The 17,202-nt window shown below is 44.6% G+C and overlaps 1 protein-coding gene across 1 annotated transcript in view; it reads left to right on the forward strand.

Annotated features, from left to right (window-relative positions):
* The first annotated feature begins 2,153 nt into the window (after positions 1–2,153).
* The window catches only part of cdon (cell adhesion associated, oncogene regulated), a 34,160-nt gene continuing 19,111 nt past the window's right edge, over positions 2,154–17,202 (forward strand). The window contains exons 1-4 of the mRNA XM_079676569.1: positions 2,154–2,784; positions 15,250–15,388; positions 16,210–16,488; positions 16,997–17,143. Coding sequence (XP_079532695.1) covers positions 15,316–15,388; positions 16,210–16,488; positions 16,997–17,143 — 499 coding nt within the window. The 5' untranslated portion in view covers positions 2,154–2,784; positions 15,250–15,315. The remainder of the gene's footprint in view (positions 2,785–15,249; positions 15,389–16,209; positions 16,489–16,996; positions 17,144–17,202) is intronic.

Consider the following 17,202-nt stretch of genomic DNA (forward strand, 5'->3'; position numbering starts at 1 on the left):
CAGTCCAGTACTTGAGTAAATGTAGTTACCTCCCACCTCTGTGGCTAAGTTTGTTGTAAGCTATTTGTTCTTGATCAGGGCTGATATGACTGAGGAAAGAGACTTCATATCAGTGAGATGTGGGTTTCAGTGTTTCTGCTGCTTCTGCTGGCTGAGGCTGCCGTGGTTCTCTGGCAGCTCCGCTCAGATAAGTGAGGATATTACCCCAGGGGGCCAGAGACAGGCCAGCCCTGAGTGGATGAGAAGTGTCTGTGCTGTCAGCTTTGGTTCCCAGCGTGGCCTCTCCTCCTCGGCCGCCCCTCCCGCCCCCGCCGGGCCCCTCCCTGGCCCTTTGTGTGCGGACCCTGCTCCCTGTGGACTCGCCGCTCTCTGGCCTTTCACATGCGACTGTGTCCAATCACCCCACTCACCCCCCTCTGAACCCGAGCCTCCGTCTCCATCTCCAACCAGCTCCTGACCCTCGGAGAGAGGAGGGAGAAAATGGGGTGAAGAAAATTAATTTAAAATAATGATGAGGAATAAAGTGGGCTGTACTGTCCAATGAGAACAGATTATTGTTAATAATGATTCACACGCCATTTATTTACACTTTATATACGGCTTAAAGAAACTTGTGGGTTGCCAAGTTGAGTTGCCCTTTATATGGTAAGGACCCTCAGTTTACCTGCAGTTAAATATTTGGTTATGAATCACTATTAAAGAGTCCATAATAATTATTTCAGTGTGCTTAACCCTTTTACCAAGACATGTAAATAATTAAAGTATTGATAATAGAAATGTGGATTAAGTGCTCGTCATAAATCAGGAGGAAGAGGTCAAACTGTCCATTACAAGGAGAAAAATGTCTAAATGAGAGAAACTGGCAAAAAAGATAGCAGTGCTGTAAAAACAAAGTTGGAGCATCCGTCCTTCATCAGTCCCGTCTCCACCACCTCCTCCATCGTTTTTTCCCTTTCCTCCTGTGTCAGAGGTTTTCTGGCGTTGTTGGCTTTGGCCCTGACTGCCTGAAGGCCCTCACTGGGTCGAGCCAGCCCCGGGAGGATTGGATCACACCTTCCATCGCAGTCAGCTGTCACATGGTGAGCTGCACCTGCTGTCTGAAGCAGGGTGGGCCCGCCGCTGCCGCCCGGCCAACACTGGAGCACATAATTACTGCCTCCAAGATGATTATGCTGTTTACTCATGCCCATACGCACAACAGATGACTGTTTTACACTCCCAGCTCCCTCCCCCCCCACCCCTCTGTGAAGGCGTTGCACCTAGTGATGAGGAAATGGATCCAGCCAACCAACATTCAGCCATTCCAACCAACAGGTCCGATGCCAGAAATTACCCATAGCCATTAGCTGTTCAAACATCCCCCTCCCAAATAACTTTAATTCAATTCAATGGGCCCAGTGAGAGTGGGTTTAATCTACAAGGAACAGTGTATTCCACTGAAAAATGAGAACTGCCTTTATGGCTTTGAGGCTGTTTGTGCGGTATGGAACTATCACAGATTTAAGCACATAGGTAGATTTACACGGTAAAAGAAGCTTTAGCAACCTGTGTAGACACAGTTTGGTTTCTGGTCTTGCTCGTAAAAATATATATTTCAGTAACCACAAATAATGCGGAAAGAAGAAGAAAAAAAGTGACTAACATGCATGCACATATAAATTCATGGCAAGAAAACTATGTGTAAAGCTAATGTCAGCCATAAAGGTTAAAGTACTGTTTCCACACATATAATAACTATTGTTTATATGGGTGTCAGGTTTTCATATGATGATCACTTGCATAAGATAACAGCTTATTGTAGTTCCAAAATAAAACCATGTAATTTCCTGCCTTCCCTGCAACTTCAGTAAGAGGTTCTATACAGGTGAAATATCTCTTTATAGCATTGAACAAACTCAACAAAATCAACCACACATCTATTGATTGAATAAAATCATAAAACGTCATTACATTTTTTATTGATGATATTTGGGGTTTTAAAGGTTTGTATTATTGTATTTTATATGTGTATTTGCACACTCTTAATTGTCAAACAACATTACAACAATTCTCACTGTAAAGAAAAAACTATTATTCATGTTAAAGCCATATTTATGATGTTGATGTGCATCATGGAGTCGCACAAAGCGAAGTTCAGGTGGATACGATTGACAACTATAAGTCAGGTAAGTGTTCAGAGAAGGAAGGAGGAAGTTTTTTTTCTCCCAAGATTGTAAAACTTGTTAATGCACTGTCTATATGGGTAACACCCCCTCCTCTCTCTCTGCCTCCCCTCTCCACTCCAGGAGCCGTATTGAGCTGTGGGGCTGGGACATTCCTGGTTTGACGACCAGCTCCGCCGCTGCCATAATTTGCTGAGCAACTCGACACTGGCTTCAAAGATGCGTGTGTGGAAGAGGCAGCGCTAGAGACGGAGACCGAGAACTGTGGGAGAAGTTACAATAACGGGCTACACAGACAGACACAGAGTTTGTGAGCAAACAAAACGGGACGTAACTCTTTAACACGCGGACTCAAAACTTCACAGGAGGAAACTCTGCTACCTCAGCTCGAGTTTAGACCAGGGGGGAGTTGTCGCACCTTGGCCCCGAAGTCTGCGCTGCTCCGCAGGGTTGAAGACTTTCTTTGACTCGCTCTACCTCCGGCTGTTTTCATGTTCCTCCTGTCGTCTCGCACTTTGAGCCCGTGTCTAATGGAGGGCCCCGTACGGATTTGCCTCCAGAAGAATGCGTTTTGCTGCTAATTCACCCGACGGCTCGCAGCTTTTGCCCTCCTGCAAGAGAGGTAAGGACGGGCGGCAGACAGGGGAGCGGGTTGGAGGGAGGCTTCGGTGTTTGCACCAGGCCAGCTGGGCTTCTCTGGTAACGATCACAAAAGAAAAAGTGACGTACAGAAGAGCGCCGCAGTGCCAGTGTAATCAGTTTCCAAAACATTACCGTGTTTTCTTTACTTTGTTTTGTGGGGAAAGTGGAGCAGCGGCACGGAGAGGCATGCTACACTGTCTGTGTGGCAGGCTGCTAAACGGGGGGCGCCCGTGTACAAAGATTAATATTTTGTACATGAATTAGTCTCCCCATATACTGTATCAGCATTTAGGCTACTTTGACATTACATACTCTGACTCCAATTGATGACTCGTTGTGCTTCTTAAAGTACAGTTTTGACTTCATTGGATGACATCTCTGGTTATTAAGAATATGTCTCTGTATATAGGAAGTGAAATAATATGATTTTGTTGGCTTTTGGGGCATATTTGTTCGATCATTATCTAAAAATAGGAAATACAGCACTGATCAGCATGTTGTTTAAAACCATGCTTTGTAAGCTTTTTGCAAAAAATGGACCTATTCAAATTAGAATCATCATTCAGCAGTTATCTGTCATCTTAATGCATTCTGACGCATCTCAGTGTATTGTGTTGTTTTAGAGGTGAATCAAACAAAGGGGTAAGGGATAAATATTTGTTCTGTCCAACAGCCCTTGGAGGCAGGGATACTTCACATCCCAGTTAAAAACAGATGGCCTTCGCTGCATTTTCTGCTCTTTGAAAGATGAAAGAGCATTTTCTTTTAGAAATTGCAAATACGTCACTCCATTTGACACATTGGTGTCTCAGTCATAAAAGGAGGAAAGGAACCTGCTCTATAAGAAGCATGACTTTGTTCTAAAGTTATACTTTTGTTATAAATCCACTGCAGGAGCAACCTTCTGCCACAGTTACCACTGTGCAGGAACATGGTGACTAAGACTAATATTTAAAGTTGTGTTTTTTTCCTCTCTCCAAAGACAGAGAGCCTTTATTGTTTTAGATGAACCCCCTCAGGGTGTCATAAATGTCGGTTTGCTAAATCCATGTTGGTATTGCTGTAAAACCTGGCAAGTGCATAAGTTACTGTGCAAAGCGTACAAAGAAAACTGTACCTGTCTGTTTGCAGGGTGTTTTCAATGTTTACTGATAGGGAATGTGATTTTGGATTTAAGATTAGTTTAGTTACACAAATGACAATAACATTACAGGTGGAAGGGGATTTAAAAAATACTTGGAAGATGCAGATGTGTAACGTAGTCTGATGGATGATTGAACAGTTCTTTTTTTCCAATTTGCACATTTTTACAGATTTCTTCTGCATCTCTTCTTAAAAGAAATATTCCAAAAGTAAGAAACATTTTGGACGTGTCAAAAAATGCCCTCACTAACAAGTGCAAGTGTGTGGATGAGATTATTCTACTCATGTCTCTCTGTGTTGTGATCCGCACCGCCGCACCTCAGGAACTTTGAGGAAGACAACTCAAAGTTTATAGTTATAGAGTCAAAGACAGACTTGATTTAGAAATGTACACATTAATCCACATAGTTTGAATTGTAATTAATGTCAAATAACGAAGTTATTTAAAAAGATAATTGTGTAAAAGTTATAGTAATATTGTGGCTGCTCCTCACTCATTTCCTTGAAGTCATTTCCTCTGTCTGCTTTTCACCCCTATCATCAGAGCTTCACAGAGTCTTTTGTTACATAGGGGTGACTGTCAGAAAACTGCACACTTAAAAGTTATCGAGAACAAAGTGTTGAATCCCTCCCCAATGCATGACATCCAGTCAGTGGGACACACATGGCTGCTCTGAGATAAAACACTTTCAAGTTCAAACAGATGCTCGTGCATTGTTGCGTCGGAGGGGGACAAGAAGACACTTCCGATGCCTTTCAAATCCTTTCAGTGCTCCCTAATATTGGGTGAGCTTTTGACCGGGGCAGAGCAAGGTTTGCTCTTTGTGTTCGGGCGTTCAATTTAAAGGAGAAATCCTCCCTCAGGTTTGGATACAGAGTCTTGATACCGAGTCAGTTTCCTTTAACCTGCCTCATTTTGACTCTCACTCCATGAGTTCCCACTTTTCCTCGATTGTTTTCTCCTTCCAGTGCATTGCATTCTGGTCAGTCTGTGGAAAATATTGTTTCATTCTTTGTTGCTGGAAATATTTCAACACAGCATTATTAGGCATTTCTTTCAGAGCAATTGCATCAAAAATAAAGCCATAAATCCAAGCTACAATACCAATAACTGTTGGATTTCAAGCTGAACATAGACCCGTGGAGTATTTTTAGTATTTTGTGGGATTTTCCCCACAGTAACTTATTGGTAATGTGATTGAATCAGACAATGCCTAAGCCTCTGAGTCATGTTTTTGTTTTTGCAGAGTTTTTTGTGGCTCGTAGGGAAATTAATAAACCATTAGTGGCCCGGCTCTTATCAGACAGACCCTGAACAAAGCACAACTATGCCATTAAGTGAGCTTGAATAATGTTTGAGCCATTAGTGTGCTCGCTAATGATAAACACATGTTGCTGTAGGAGAACTATGTTAAGTGGGCAATTTGAATGTAAGCATGTGTAATGATACCAGCCGCTGCTCTCATAATGGCTCTTTTGATTTTTTCTGATGCAGTATTATAATCAGAAACCGCATATGCTCCAACAATGACACATGATTGTTGAAGAGTGGCAGTAAATGCTTGGGTTTCCATTGTAATGGTCAGGTTTCATTAAAGGTAAAAGGAAGTGAGGTTATGTATGAGTGAACATCTCTTCACATTGGGCTCAGGGGGTTTAGGATTTTTCACCATTTTGTCCAAATTTATGAAGAAAAATCAATAACCCACAAAATAGCCGTCATATGAAAATAATTGATAGTTGCAGCCTTACTATCAGAATTCTGGTAATGGTTAAGTGAATGCATGTCTATTGGAGGTCAATGTGGTGGGAGAGGGTGTGTCTAAATTGGGGACTAAAGTATATTTTGGGCACCTCCCATTCTCCCATTTGCTTGGCCATGCAGACTTGAGGCCAGGCAGCTAACCTCAGCCCTGGCCCCAAAGTGTATGGAAGTGAATTTAAAAGCTGAATCACAATGTGGTTGGGTTGTTTATTTGGTTTCACACAGTGATCCGTCATATAACTGCAATGAAGGATCAACCTTTTGGCTGTAAAAAAGAAAAAGAGAAATGTCTAAATTCTAAGCAACCACCTTATTTTTCATCGTGACAACATTTTGACAGTCGTAATTAAGTCTTTCTCGTTTTTTTAAATCTCTGACGCTTAATCTATTTCAGCTTCTTAGTATAACAAAGTAGAATGTAGTGGACTGTTGTACGGTTGGCGGTGATCCACCAAGCAACTATTCCCAAACTAGAAACCTGACTAGATTGAACTTTTGAGAACTTCTCTTACTCTCATTGCTCAAGGATTGAGTCATACTGCAGCCTTTTTCCCATTTTTTAACGCTGGCCTTTACTCCGCAAACTTCAGCTTCCATTCGTCAAGGACAGACCCAGAGCTCAGGCCCCATTAGATGGACAGAAGGGAGTTTTGGGCAGCATGCCAATGAGCCCCCATGTTCAAGGAGCCAGGGGGGTGCTGATTGACAACACCCAGCAGCCATGAGCAGGGGGTTGATGGGAAAGATGGGCAGGTCAGAGAAAGAGTTTGAGTTCTTGTGACTGCTGGGCTGGTGAGTGCACCCTGCAGCTGCAGTGCTAACAAAAAACCCTTTACTTTTCCACCCTCCTTTTCCCTCCCTAAATGTATTCGAGGGACAAGCTGTGAGTGGAATTGGATAAAGTGGCGCTGTGTTGGAGAAGCTGTGAAGGCAAACGCAGTAGCTGAAGGTGTCACTGATGTTTACAAGAAGCTGTCATTAGTAGCACTTCTTATCTGCTCTGAGCTCACACTTTCATTATTTTAACTACAACGCATATGTCTCCCAGAGGGACCCCCTCCCCTATTTCTCCCATGTCCCCCTACTCTGACAGATGATCCAAACAGCCCAACGCTGACTCGCTTTACTATGCAAGCATGTTACTCCAGCAGGTTACAGATAGGACGCATGCTTCCTCCATTACGACTCCTCTGAAATGTCAAAGGTGAGCTGACTGTAGCCTGATGTATACACCAGCTTTCAACAGATGGTCGTATTGAGTTTCTACAAATTCAGAACCTTGAAGGACCTGAAACTGGATAATGACTTTCAAGAGATTTAAGAAATGAAATGAGAAACATCAGGGCGTAATTGTTAAGACAAACAAACAGTTTTTTGGAGCAGCAGAAACAGATGTTCCAGCCAGCCACCGAAATGAAGCGGGACCAATCCGCACAGGCTGGAGATATGCAGAGCGAGGAGATCTGCTTCTTCTCTGATGTTTTGTTTTCTGTTAATGCAATGGAAGTACAGGCCTCGACTAAATATATATGTCTGCCTTGTTAATATGATAAGGGAATGTAAACCAGTACCACACACAGCGCTTTGAAGAAGAAACGCACTGTCCAGACGGGTACAGAACATCAGATGGTCAAAAGCAGTTTGTGTGACAAAGATAGACACTGTTTGATAGAGACTTTTACTTCAGGAAACTAGGATGTACTGTTTGCTTAGAACTAATTTTACAAGTAGCTGGTGGGCTTGATGAAAAGACCAAAGGACTCGGACAGACTGCAAAAATACTGTGTTGGTCCCAAGCCGTTTGAAGCACACTGCAAGTCTTTTTTAGCCCTTCGGTTAAAGTTAGTTCCTTTTTATAGATGCCTTTTTATGATGTGCTCATAATCATTGGAGGGGTTGTGCGGCTTTTATTTATATATATATTCCCTTTTTTAACATGATCAAATTATGTATGAGAGAGAACAAAAAGTTCCCAAGGAGGGTTTGACATGGACTTTTCAAAATATTAGCCAATCGCCAAAAACAACAACTCTTCTCATTATCGTCAAACGAGTATCTCCGATGAGACCCATTGTTTCTTGTCTTGTGTAGCGTTCTAAACGAAGCTTCAGTCCTAGGGAACATTTCAGGGAGTGAACTTCTGAACCGGACCCTTGCCAACAGCTCTCGCAGCAAAGTATTTCAGAGCATTTGTGGCGATTTTTTTCTTTTCTTTTTTGCATCCTCATCGTCTTCCTGTTTGCAAGAATCATTTATTTTTCCCTTCCTGAAACTGACCCTACTAAATATGCCTGACTTAGTCAGTCGCCTCAGCATGGGCCCCCAAGAGTTGGAGTCTTTTCTTCTTGAAACTGTGAGCAACCGCAGCTTTCTATTTCAAATGTTGAACCAATAAGTCACATCTGACATGGGTTTTCTGTGAACCAGAATGTGTGTGTACTGTTGAAAAGCCAGCACAGGGATCAGCAAGACTATATTAAGGCAAAACTAGTGGCTGGCACTCCCCTCCGGCTGACAAACACGCTACTTGTTTGAAGGGCTGTTTTTCTCCTAGATCAGAGTGTGAGGCAGTGTGGGTACTGCTGCTGCCTGCCCCCGGGCCTGTGGTTATGGGTGCCATTTTGGGCCTTCCCTGATCCAAGATGTATGCCCTTAGGGAGCAATGGAACCCCTTATTTATAAAATGTATTCAATGTGAGAGGAGGAATCCAAGTCAGAAGGATGGTTGTTCCAGCCTTCTGCATTGTTCCGGGAAGATCGTAGCAGACACACAGAAAACTGCGGAGGTATTTCTGAAAACTATGGTCTGACTGACTTTAATCAAGTTAAAGTCACTGTCATCGCTTAGCTGTGCTCTTACACAACCGACATTTAGTTAGCATTCGCCATGGGTTCTGTATTATGGTTTTGCTGTTGTGCTTCTCCTGGCGCCATCAGAGCACTATGTCATCTGCCAAAAGCTCTTCTTACCTCCAACACTGCAGCAACGAGCAGCCTGGACCCTAAATATGTTGCAGGGCTTTTTTCGATTTGTCCAAGAGCCAGAAATGGAAACTTAGATGGTGTGCATGTGTTGATGTATCACCACCAAGTTTGTTTTGTGATCACTCGATTGCCGCACAACAAGCGTGGAGTGTTACAAGTTGAGACGGATAAACATTTAGACAACTAAATAAAGCATTTACACGCTCTGTTAGGGACTGCATATTTGTCTTTGGTTCCTCAAACTTGTACGTACAAGGGAGCTGGTTTGTTTGTTTGGGTTTTTGAAAGAGATTTGTGGACTTGGTGAGGAAGACGAATTATATTTTAACCTTTTTACATGTGTTTGTTTTTGTTCTGCTTGCTGGCTGTGGAGTTCAGGCAACGCTTCTGTCCCGTAAATCCTCCTTTGAATTTACGGCCGTAGCTCCATGATATTTGCAGAGTCAATTTATCGTTCTAAGAAATTAAAATACTTTTGTGTGTACTTACTTTCTCACGCCTCTCAAGAGACAAAACAAAGACGAGTCAAACACCCTGCAAGCAACCCAGTTGATTTTTATTCGTTGTTGCTTTTTTAATACTGACCTTGCCAAATGTCCTGTTAGTATCCATTTTGGACACGCTGTCATATTGTTATGTTGCACATTACATTATTTAATGTATGTTTTAGTTTGAAAGTACTTTTGGTCTTGAGCCAGGGACCTATCAGGAGGAGACTGAACAGAAACTGTTGTCTGCGTCTTTCACCGCTTGTTGCCGTAGAGACACGAGCAGTGATGGAATCCAGGAGAGTTAGGGAGGAACGAGAGACAGGGGGGGAGGGGGGCAGCTGGATCACATCACTGTGTGCCTATAGCACACAGCCCACACAACAGCATTTAAAAGCACAGATAGTGTCATGACTCCCCCAGAAAAGGTAGACATTTTCAAGACATTTTGAAAACTTTTCCCATCACCTCTCTAATCAAAGCTGATATTAAGGAATGTGAATCTGTGGCCTCTTCTGCTACGGTGCCACGGCTGCACAATCCCAGCTCCCCTCTCTCCTGGCGTGATTAATCAGACTCTTGGCACATGTTGATGATCAGTGTTATAATGCACCCTGCGGGCAAGAAGGCCTTCTTGAGCATTCCTCCTTTCCACCAGAATGACCTTTTTTCGTCTGAGCAGACGTTCCCCTGTGGGCTGAAAAGCCTGTGAAATCAGCCGGAAGGACCCAGAGTGCTCCGACAATGGGGAAGGGTTGTTAGTTACATGTGCTTTGCAAAAGGTCTCGAGGTGGCCTTGTATGGTGGCGATACCCGGGGATCTGTTTCCAGTGTCCGAGGCCGCTATTGAGTTTCGCCCCTGTGGTTAATCCCGCTGTTCAGGACCTTGGGAAACAGCCGTACCTCCCCACCCTCCTGTCCGACCCCTCCACAGATTCCCAGGAAAAACAAGACATTGCAGAACAATCTCCAATTAAGATGGGTCTTACATACTGTACCATTCAGTCCCCTCTGTTTCAATCTTTCTACCTCCCTCCCCTCTCTACTCCCCTCTCAGCTCTCTGTTTGTGTCCTCGGCCAACAAGCCTCAGGGCAGAATTAGCGCTGTCTCCCAGGTCCCGGCCCTGGCACTTTGGGAGGGTCGGGCTTTTGGTGAACGGAGATGTTGGGAGTAGGGGGGGTTGGATGTGTGTCCTTGGTAAACAGGGCTTTGTGGGATGTGACTGTCTGATCCCCGGGGGCCTCTTCTTTCATTCCTCCTCTCTCCTGATCCCTCACCACGGCCGTGTTGTCAGGGCTGAGGCGTCTCTGGGTTCTGGGACCCGCTTGGCCCCGCTGTTACCCCTCGCCTCCCGGACCGCTTGTGCTCTGTCCTCCCTCAGACAGAGAGAGAGAGAGAGAGAGAGAGAGCACTGTCTGAAAAGCAGACTGTCCTTGAAGATGCATCTAATTTTGTCTTCTGCATTCAGTCTCACTTTAAATGATTTATTAAGGAGACTTGCTTTAACTTTCCCCAGGATTTCAGGTTCAGACAAGGGCAGTCATTTTGCATTATGGATTAACTCAACCCTTCCAATGCATCTTCTCTTTGAAAAACAAAGGGAACCCTCTCCCCTACTAATTCCCGTATTTGATTCCAAATCATTTCTCTCTTTCTCTCCCCTCCTTCAGCTCACTCCCCTTGTCTAAGTCTGTCCCACTTTTAATAACGTCTCAGTCTTTAATCAGACAGAGTTAGGCCGTACCAGAGGCCCAGTGTTTCCACTCATTAGTTTCCTCTGTGGCCCCGGGCTGCCTCAGTGGGCTCACCCAGACCAACAGAAGAAGCCCATAATAGTCCCCTAGAGTCTCTTCTCTTAGGAGGCTCTTCCCAAGTTGTTGGGCTGAGCTGAATATAGTCGGGCTGAATCATCAGTCAGTTTTGGCAGACGTAGAGGCGAGCTCCGCCATTATCTGTACGTCTTTCGCTGCGCCAAATAAATAGGGAGGAGAAATGAACCGGGGCTTGGCAACTTTTCACCTCACAGTGAATGTTTCACCTCTTCTTACCCCCATCTCCTTTTACCCCTCTCTAGAGAACGTTCCTTTCTTTTTTCTCTCGTTTACTCACCCCCTATTGCCTCTCATATTCTTGTTTTGAATTTATCTCCATTCTCTTGTGTGCTTGTCTTTCTCTGTCTCTTTCTGTGTGTCCGTCGCTCTCTCTTTCTTTGTGGGGCTGAGGAATGTGTGCGCTGCAGATCCTCTGTCCGTGAGATGTGGGGCGAGTGCCGACAGGTTTGGGGTATAGCATGTGAATCGGCTTCAGCGTACAGGTCAGATTAGACCATCATACCAGAAAAGACTTGCTCTTTCTCTCACACCTCACTGCTTTTTCACTCTGAACGTATTTCTAACTATTAGATCTGTTCAGCTGTAGGCATTAGTTACAATTCTTTCTTTTATTTCGCCCTCCTGTTGTGATCGGGTCAGATCTGACCGATTTACTACTTTCATCAATCATAGATATTGAGTTTTACATTTGATTGCCTTAAGGCCTTATGATATCCTCCACAGTAGGCATTTGAACATATGAAATGGCTGATCACCACTTTCATTGCATTTTGATTGGTTGAGAAATGAATGGGTAACCCTAGATTATCCATCATTAGTACATACCAACTTATCGACAAAATGTCATTTTCAGTTTCTATTATTAGTTTATATCGCTGCAGTTATTCATGTTAACCAGTAGTCTGAGACATTGTTTACATCTTACAAATAAATGTGTTAAATACATTTTGGTGATGATTTATGTTCGTTGTGTTAATGTAAGAGCAGTTAAACCCGACCAGTCAAATTTGACCGGGAACACCAAAGTAGGGGGGGAGAAACAAACACAACAGGAGGGTTAAGATAAACCATATTCTGATACATTGGATTCATTCCACTCTTGGATTGATTGCCGAGGCAGACAAGATTGCCCCAATATCGAATCAGTGCTGGCTTCATGAGGTTTGCGGTTGACTTTTTATTCAGCTGTGCAGTCTTGTGAAGCGAAGAGGCCAGGCCCCTGCCTCAGTCAGCAGCACCAGTTGTGACCTGTTCCTCCTCTGCCCTCCAGGTCTTTGATGCTCCGCCGCATTGCTTTTGTCCCCGTTTACCCAATATGACAGGGATATGGGCCAGCCCCACATGCGGGCAGATGGGGCTTTTAAGTATTTCCTGCAGAGAGGAGGAAAAAAAAAACTCGAACCCCTTTCCCTTCCCCGAGGGCTGCCTGTCACTGTGTTTATTTTCTCCTGTGTCATCACCGGGGATCCTTCTTGTCCTGGATATGTGGGACTACTCCTGTTTCTGACTCTCCCAAGATTGATAAATAAATGCCGCCTTTCACCGGTACATGTCTACTATGGATTCCTCGGAGAGTGAGCATGATGTTTCAAACAAAAATATATAAAAAATGAAGTTACAAAGACAAGTGAGGGACAGAAGCTGTCTAAAAAGACTGCTGTTTGTTCTTGCTTTTCACACACTTAAGCCAGGTGTCAGTCAAAGATTTCCCAAACACACATAGGTCAACCCCCACACCCCAAGAAAAATAGGAACTTTTCCACTTGAACTCACTGACACTATCCTCATTTATTTTCACAAACTGTCCCTGTGTCTGTGTATCAGCTTTCAACGGTGCAGAGTCTGTTTTGTATGTTGGATGTCTCTTCAATTTATAGCCGTTCGATCGCGCCTTGAGAATGGCCATGCATCTGCAACATAAGTGCAAAAACAGCAGGGTAACACAAGATCAGATTTGGGATAGAAGGAGGAAAATCTGGAACACAGGATTTTTTCCCACTTTAATAGTCTGGATTTCTTTGAGAATGGTAGCAGAGGAGTGAGGCTGCAGATCAACTTTGGACTTTCTGGCAAAAGACTTAATTTGACAGGGACTTTCCCTTTGTCAAAAGGCCACTTTGACTTATGTCGACTCAGGAAGAAGCAGGACTTGCCTTCCCATGCTGCCAGCATCGGGAAGACTCTCTGTGATGAGGGATACAAGATATCCTCGCTGTGTCTGTCTCCACTGAGGCGGCTTCATGGTGGCGGATGTCAGAGGAGAGCCAAACAGATAAGAAGCAGGAATGATGCCCCTGTGTTTCCTCGTGGAGCCAGATCGATGTGCCAGATAGGCAGCTGTGTGTGTGTTTACACAAGGGCACCCAGTCGGAGCTGCAGTGCCCAAACTGCTATACCCACAGGGAGGAAGTAACTGGTTAAACTAAGAAATAAAAAAGAAAGGTGAACACAAAGAACCGAGAGAGGGAGTTACAGAATCAGCTCCGGTTTCTCATCACACTGTGTGCCAAGGTGCTGCCTGCACTTGGCTGTGCATTTTTATAGTTCTGTTGTTATTATTGTAATTATATATCATTATTCCGGCAGAGAGAGAAAGATAGTTTCCACTGATGACATGGGGGCAGTGTGCAGGGCCTGTTGCAACTCGTGGGACGGAGAAACGCTAGCCTGCAAGATGTGGGTTTGATCTGCTTGAATGAGCATGCAAACTCAAACTGGAGCCTGAAATGCAAAGCGAACAGCACATTCATAATGTATGTCCTAAAGTAAAAGAAAAACAGATTGACACAGTCAGAATCAAGCTGAAATTGAGCAATTGAGAAAGAAAGATGATTGTTTTTCATCAACTATTAATGCAAATGTTCGTTTTTTTACACCTGTTTTATGTGGAAAGTTTATAAAAACAGTGAACATGAGTGTGAGTGAAACCTAGAGCTGGAGGTGACCTCTGGGGGCTGGTCCAGGGCCACCAGACACCCGCTGGTCCACCCTCTCTCTCTGGTTTTCCCTGAGCTTTGACCTCAGGGTGAGAAGTGGGCGTGAGCCAGCAGCCCGGAGAGTTTATTATTTCCTGCCTCTTCTCTCCTCCTCCTCTCAGGATGCCCTCAAAGAGAGAGGGAGCAAGATGGGTGAGAATGAGTACAGGGACAGAGCCTTTGTGTCTCTTTGGTGGGATCATAAAGGAATAAACCTCCCCTGGCATCGCATAACTCGCAACTAGTGTTGAAACAATTACTCAATCAACAGACATGATAAGATGATTAAGCATTCAGGCAAATAAACTGGTAAACATTTTCAAATGTCCTTGGACAGATGATTTAAAAGGGAAAACATTTGCAGCCCAAGCCGTTTCCCAGTGGCACCAAGTTGTCATTTTCTAGCCGCTCTGCAGAATGGAAAGCAGGCTAAACGCATTGACCTGCTTCATTGTTGAGCAGGTGAAACAGTGTTTAGGTTGGGTTAGAAACACGTTCGTTCAGCCTCACCGATCCCACCCAGACATCATCCCTTTTAATTTGACCCACCTCTTCAGCCCAGGTTGGCCCTTCCGCTAGTGTCTGCGAGCCACCGGAGCGCCAGTGTGAATATCACAGCTGGACGGCCATTGTCCCTTCGGCCTCGGGCTCAAACCCTGGTAACCAACCAGGAACCTGGGATCAAAGCTTGCCTCGGATTACTCTTAGAAAAAGGAGGAGGAGGTGCCGCAGTCGAGCAGGGATGGGGGGGGGGGGGGTCAGGTTGAAAAGGATAGAGGAATGCTCCTAATTACGTGCCCTCCAGTATGTCTGGGCCTGCACTTCAGGCTACAGTGAACCTGTGAGGAAGCAACACAGTGTGACAAGAGAGTGATATTAAGAGTGAGGCGACAGTCTCTCCACGGCCACTCCATTAGCGGGAGATCCCAGCGGCCCAGTGGGAGAGAGGGGCAGGGGGGCCGAGAGGCTGGACATTCCAGCCTTTGGGAGACACTGAAGTGGGTGAGAACAGGGGTCAGAGGAGAGGGTGGGAGGTGGAGATCAAGGAGTGTGTAAAGAGGATGTGTCGTGAAGATTAGAAGGATTGTCGCACAAGATTCATTTCGAACCTAATAGAAAGCACCCCCCCCCCACCCCCAACTCGGAGCTCCTCGATTATTTCTGTCTCACCTCTTCCTTTCGCTCATCAGGATGCTGTCATGTTTCCACTCAGAGCTCTGGTTTGATGTGTTTTTTCTGTCTTCCCTGTGTTGCAGGTTTGCTCAACAGACGAGTGTGTGCGCGCTGGGCAACACGGCTGCAGGCGGGGGTCAAAGTGCACCATGGACAGTGGCCTAAGGGTCCTCCTGTCCACTGTGCTGTGTCTCAGCCAGTACCTGCTCATCAGCTGCTCATGTAAGTAGGTCCTCCTTCTGTCCGCTTACCTGAGATGGAAGTGCTGGGTTCACATTTCAAGAAAACTTAAACGACACATAGCGAATAACTGTGGTATAGAAAAGGTGTCATTATTATAGAAAAAGAGAATCACAACTCTGCAGCTCCAATCAACTTCCATCAGTTTTCTAGCAGAAACATGGCAGATGTTTATAGCTAAAGTGAGGGTATACAGTATACCTGTTTTTATCATGACTATTTTTGCCTGCTTGATGTATTAGGGTTGTGTTTCTTTGCCTAGTTTTTCAACAATTATTGCAGCTTTAAAGTGATAATTTGTATTTTTACTTCAAAACATCCTGTGTTGTATAGCGTATCCTGTCCTATACTAGAATGCAAAAGAAGCAGACGGCGTGTAAAACTGAAAAAAGCAGAAACTCTCCATGTTTTAGAGGCTGAAACAGCTTTTTAAGCCATTTTTGCAGGAAAATGACCTATTCATTATGATAAATATATTATAAGTAAGTCACCTAATTGTTAAAAATGTAATGAGGACGTTATCTCTTGCCACAAAATAAATTTGTATAAATAAAAACCCTGTAAAGACCTCTCAGAACCTAAGAAATTGGATAAAGGGACAATTAACCAAAATACCAAACAAAAAATGAACAAAACTGTTGTTGGTATTAAATGTCCGCAAAACTATCGGTATCGCTTTGAGGTATTTGTTACCTCAGAGCCATGCAGATGATTTTTTTGTTCAGAAGATGTGTGTTTTTTAAGCTTTTTGTTATTTGTGCTAAGAGAGCGACAAAGTCTGATCCGGTTTTTCTCCTCCTCAGCTCAATACCCCTCTTTCCGCTCTGAGCCTGCGTCCTTGGTCCAGAGTCAAGGCTCTGTGGCTCGTCTGCTCTGCTCAGTGAGTCCTCCATCAGCTGTGGTCTCATGGCGATTCGGAGGCCGTCCCCTGGACCGGGACACCCTTCCTGGAGTGGAGTTCCACGACGGCTCCTTCACCATCTCCTCACTGCAGTCCGCCCATGTTGGCGTCTATCAGTGTATGGCACGCTTAGCCCACGGGCCGGCCATCGTTAGCCGCCGCGCGCGTGTGGCCATAGCAGGTACGGATACGGAGAATTACCCTTCAGTGTATACTTCTACTCACTTCAAAGCAGAGGGGTAAAAAGAGAGAGGAAGTTGCCTTGAAAAGAGGAAGGCCATTTTGTGAGTGTTGAACACTTGCAAAGAATGCCTGTCCTCGGCTGCCTGCTGCTGAGTGGCCGAGGGGAAGGAAGCAGTCTGAGTTTTTTTACTCAGGCACACTTCCAAATGCCTCTTGAGCGGTATCCTTAATGAGCCTTGGGCTTTCCTGTGTAGTGTGTTATGTTCCTGCTGGGATGCTGCTCACTGTTAGACCTTACACTGAGGGGTTGACCCTGATCTGGAACTGTATCAGACATACATAGAATCGCTCACTACAACAATAAACAAACCCAGTGATCCAACACAAACACTCAAACTCAAGGAGCGCTGTTCGCCTTCATTCTTGACTCTGCTGAAACTAAAATGTCCAGTGTTTGGCACAGAAAGTGAGTTTTGACTCAATGAGTTTTCTTTTTTTCTCTGCAGAAATATCAGAATATGAAGATGGCCGACGGCGGTCGTTATCAGTGCAGGAAGGCAGCTCTGTTCTTATAGAGTGTCCTCTACCGCACAGCGTCCCCCCCGCCCTGCCCAGACTGAGGGTACGAGGGGAGCGGATAGAAGTCTCCACAGGTTTGTTTGAGACCAATAATATATACGCGTAATATATTGTATTTTCTTGTACTTTTGAA

This window comes from Notothenia rossii, assembly GCF_949606895.1.
Source record: "Notothenia rossii genome assembly, chromosome: 4".
NCBI lineage: Eukaryota > Metazoa > Chordata > Actinopteri > Perciformes > Nototheniidae > Notothenia > Notothenia rossii.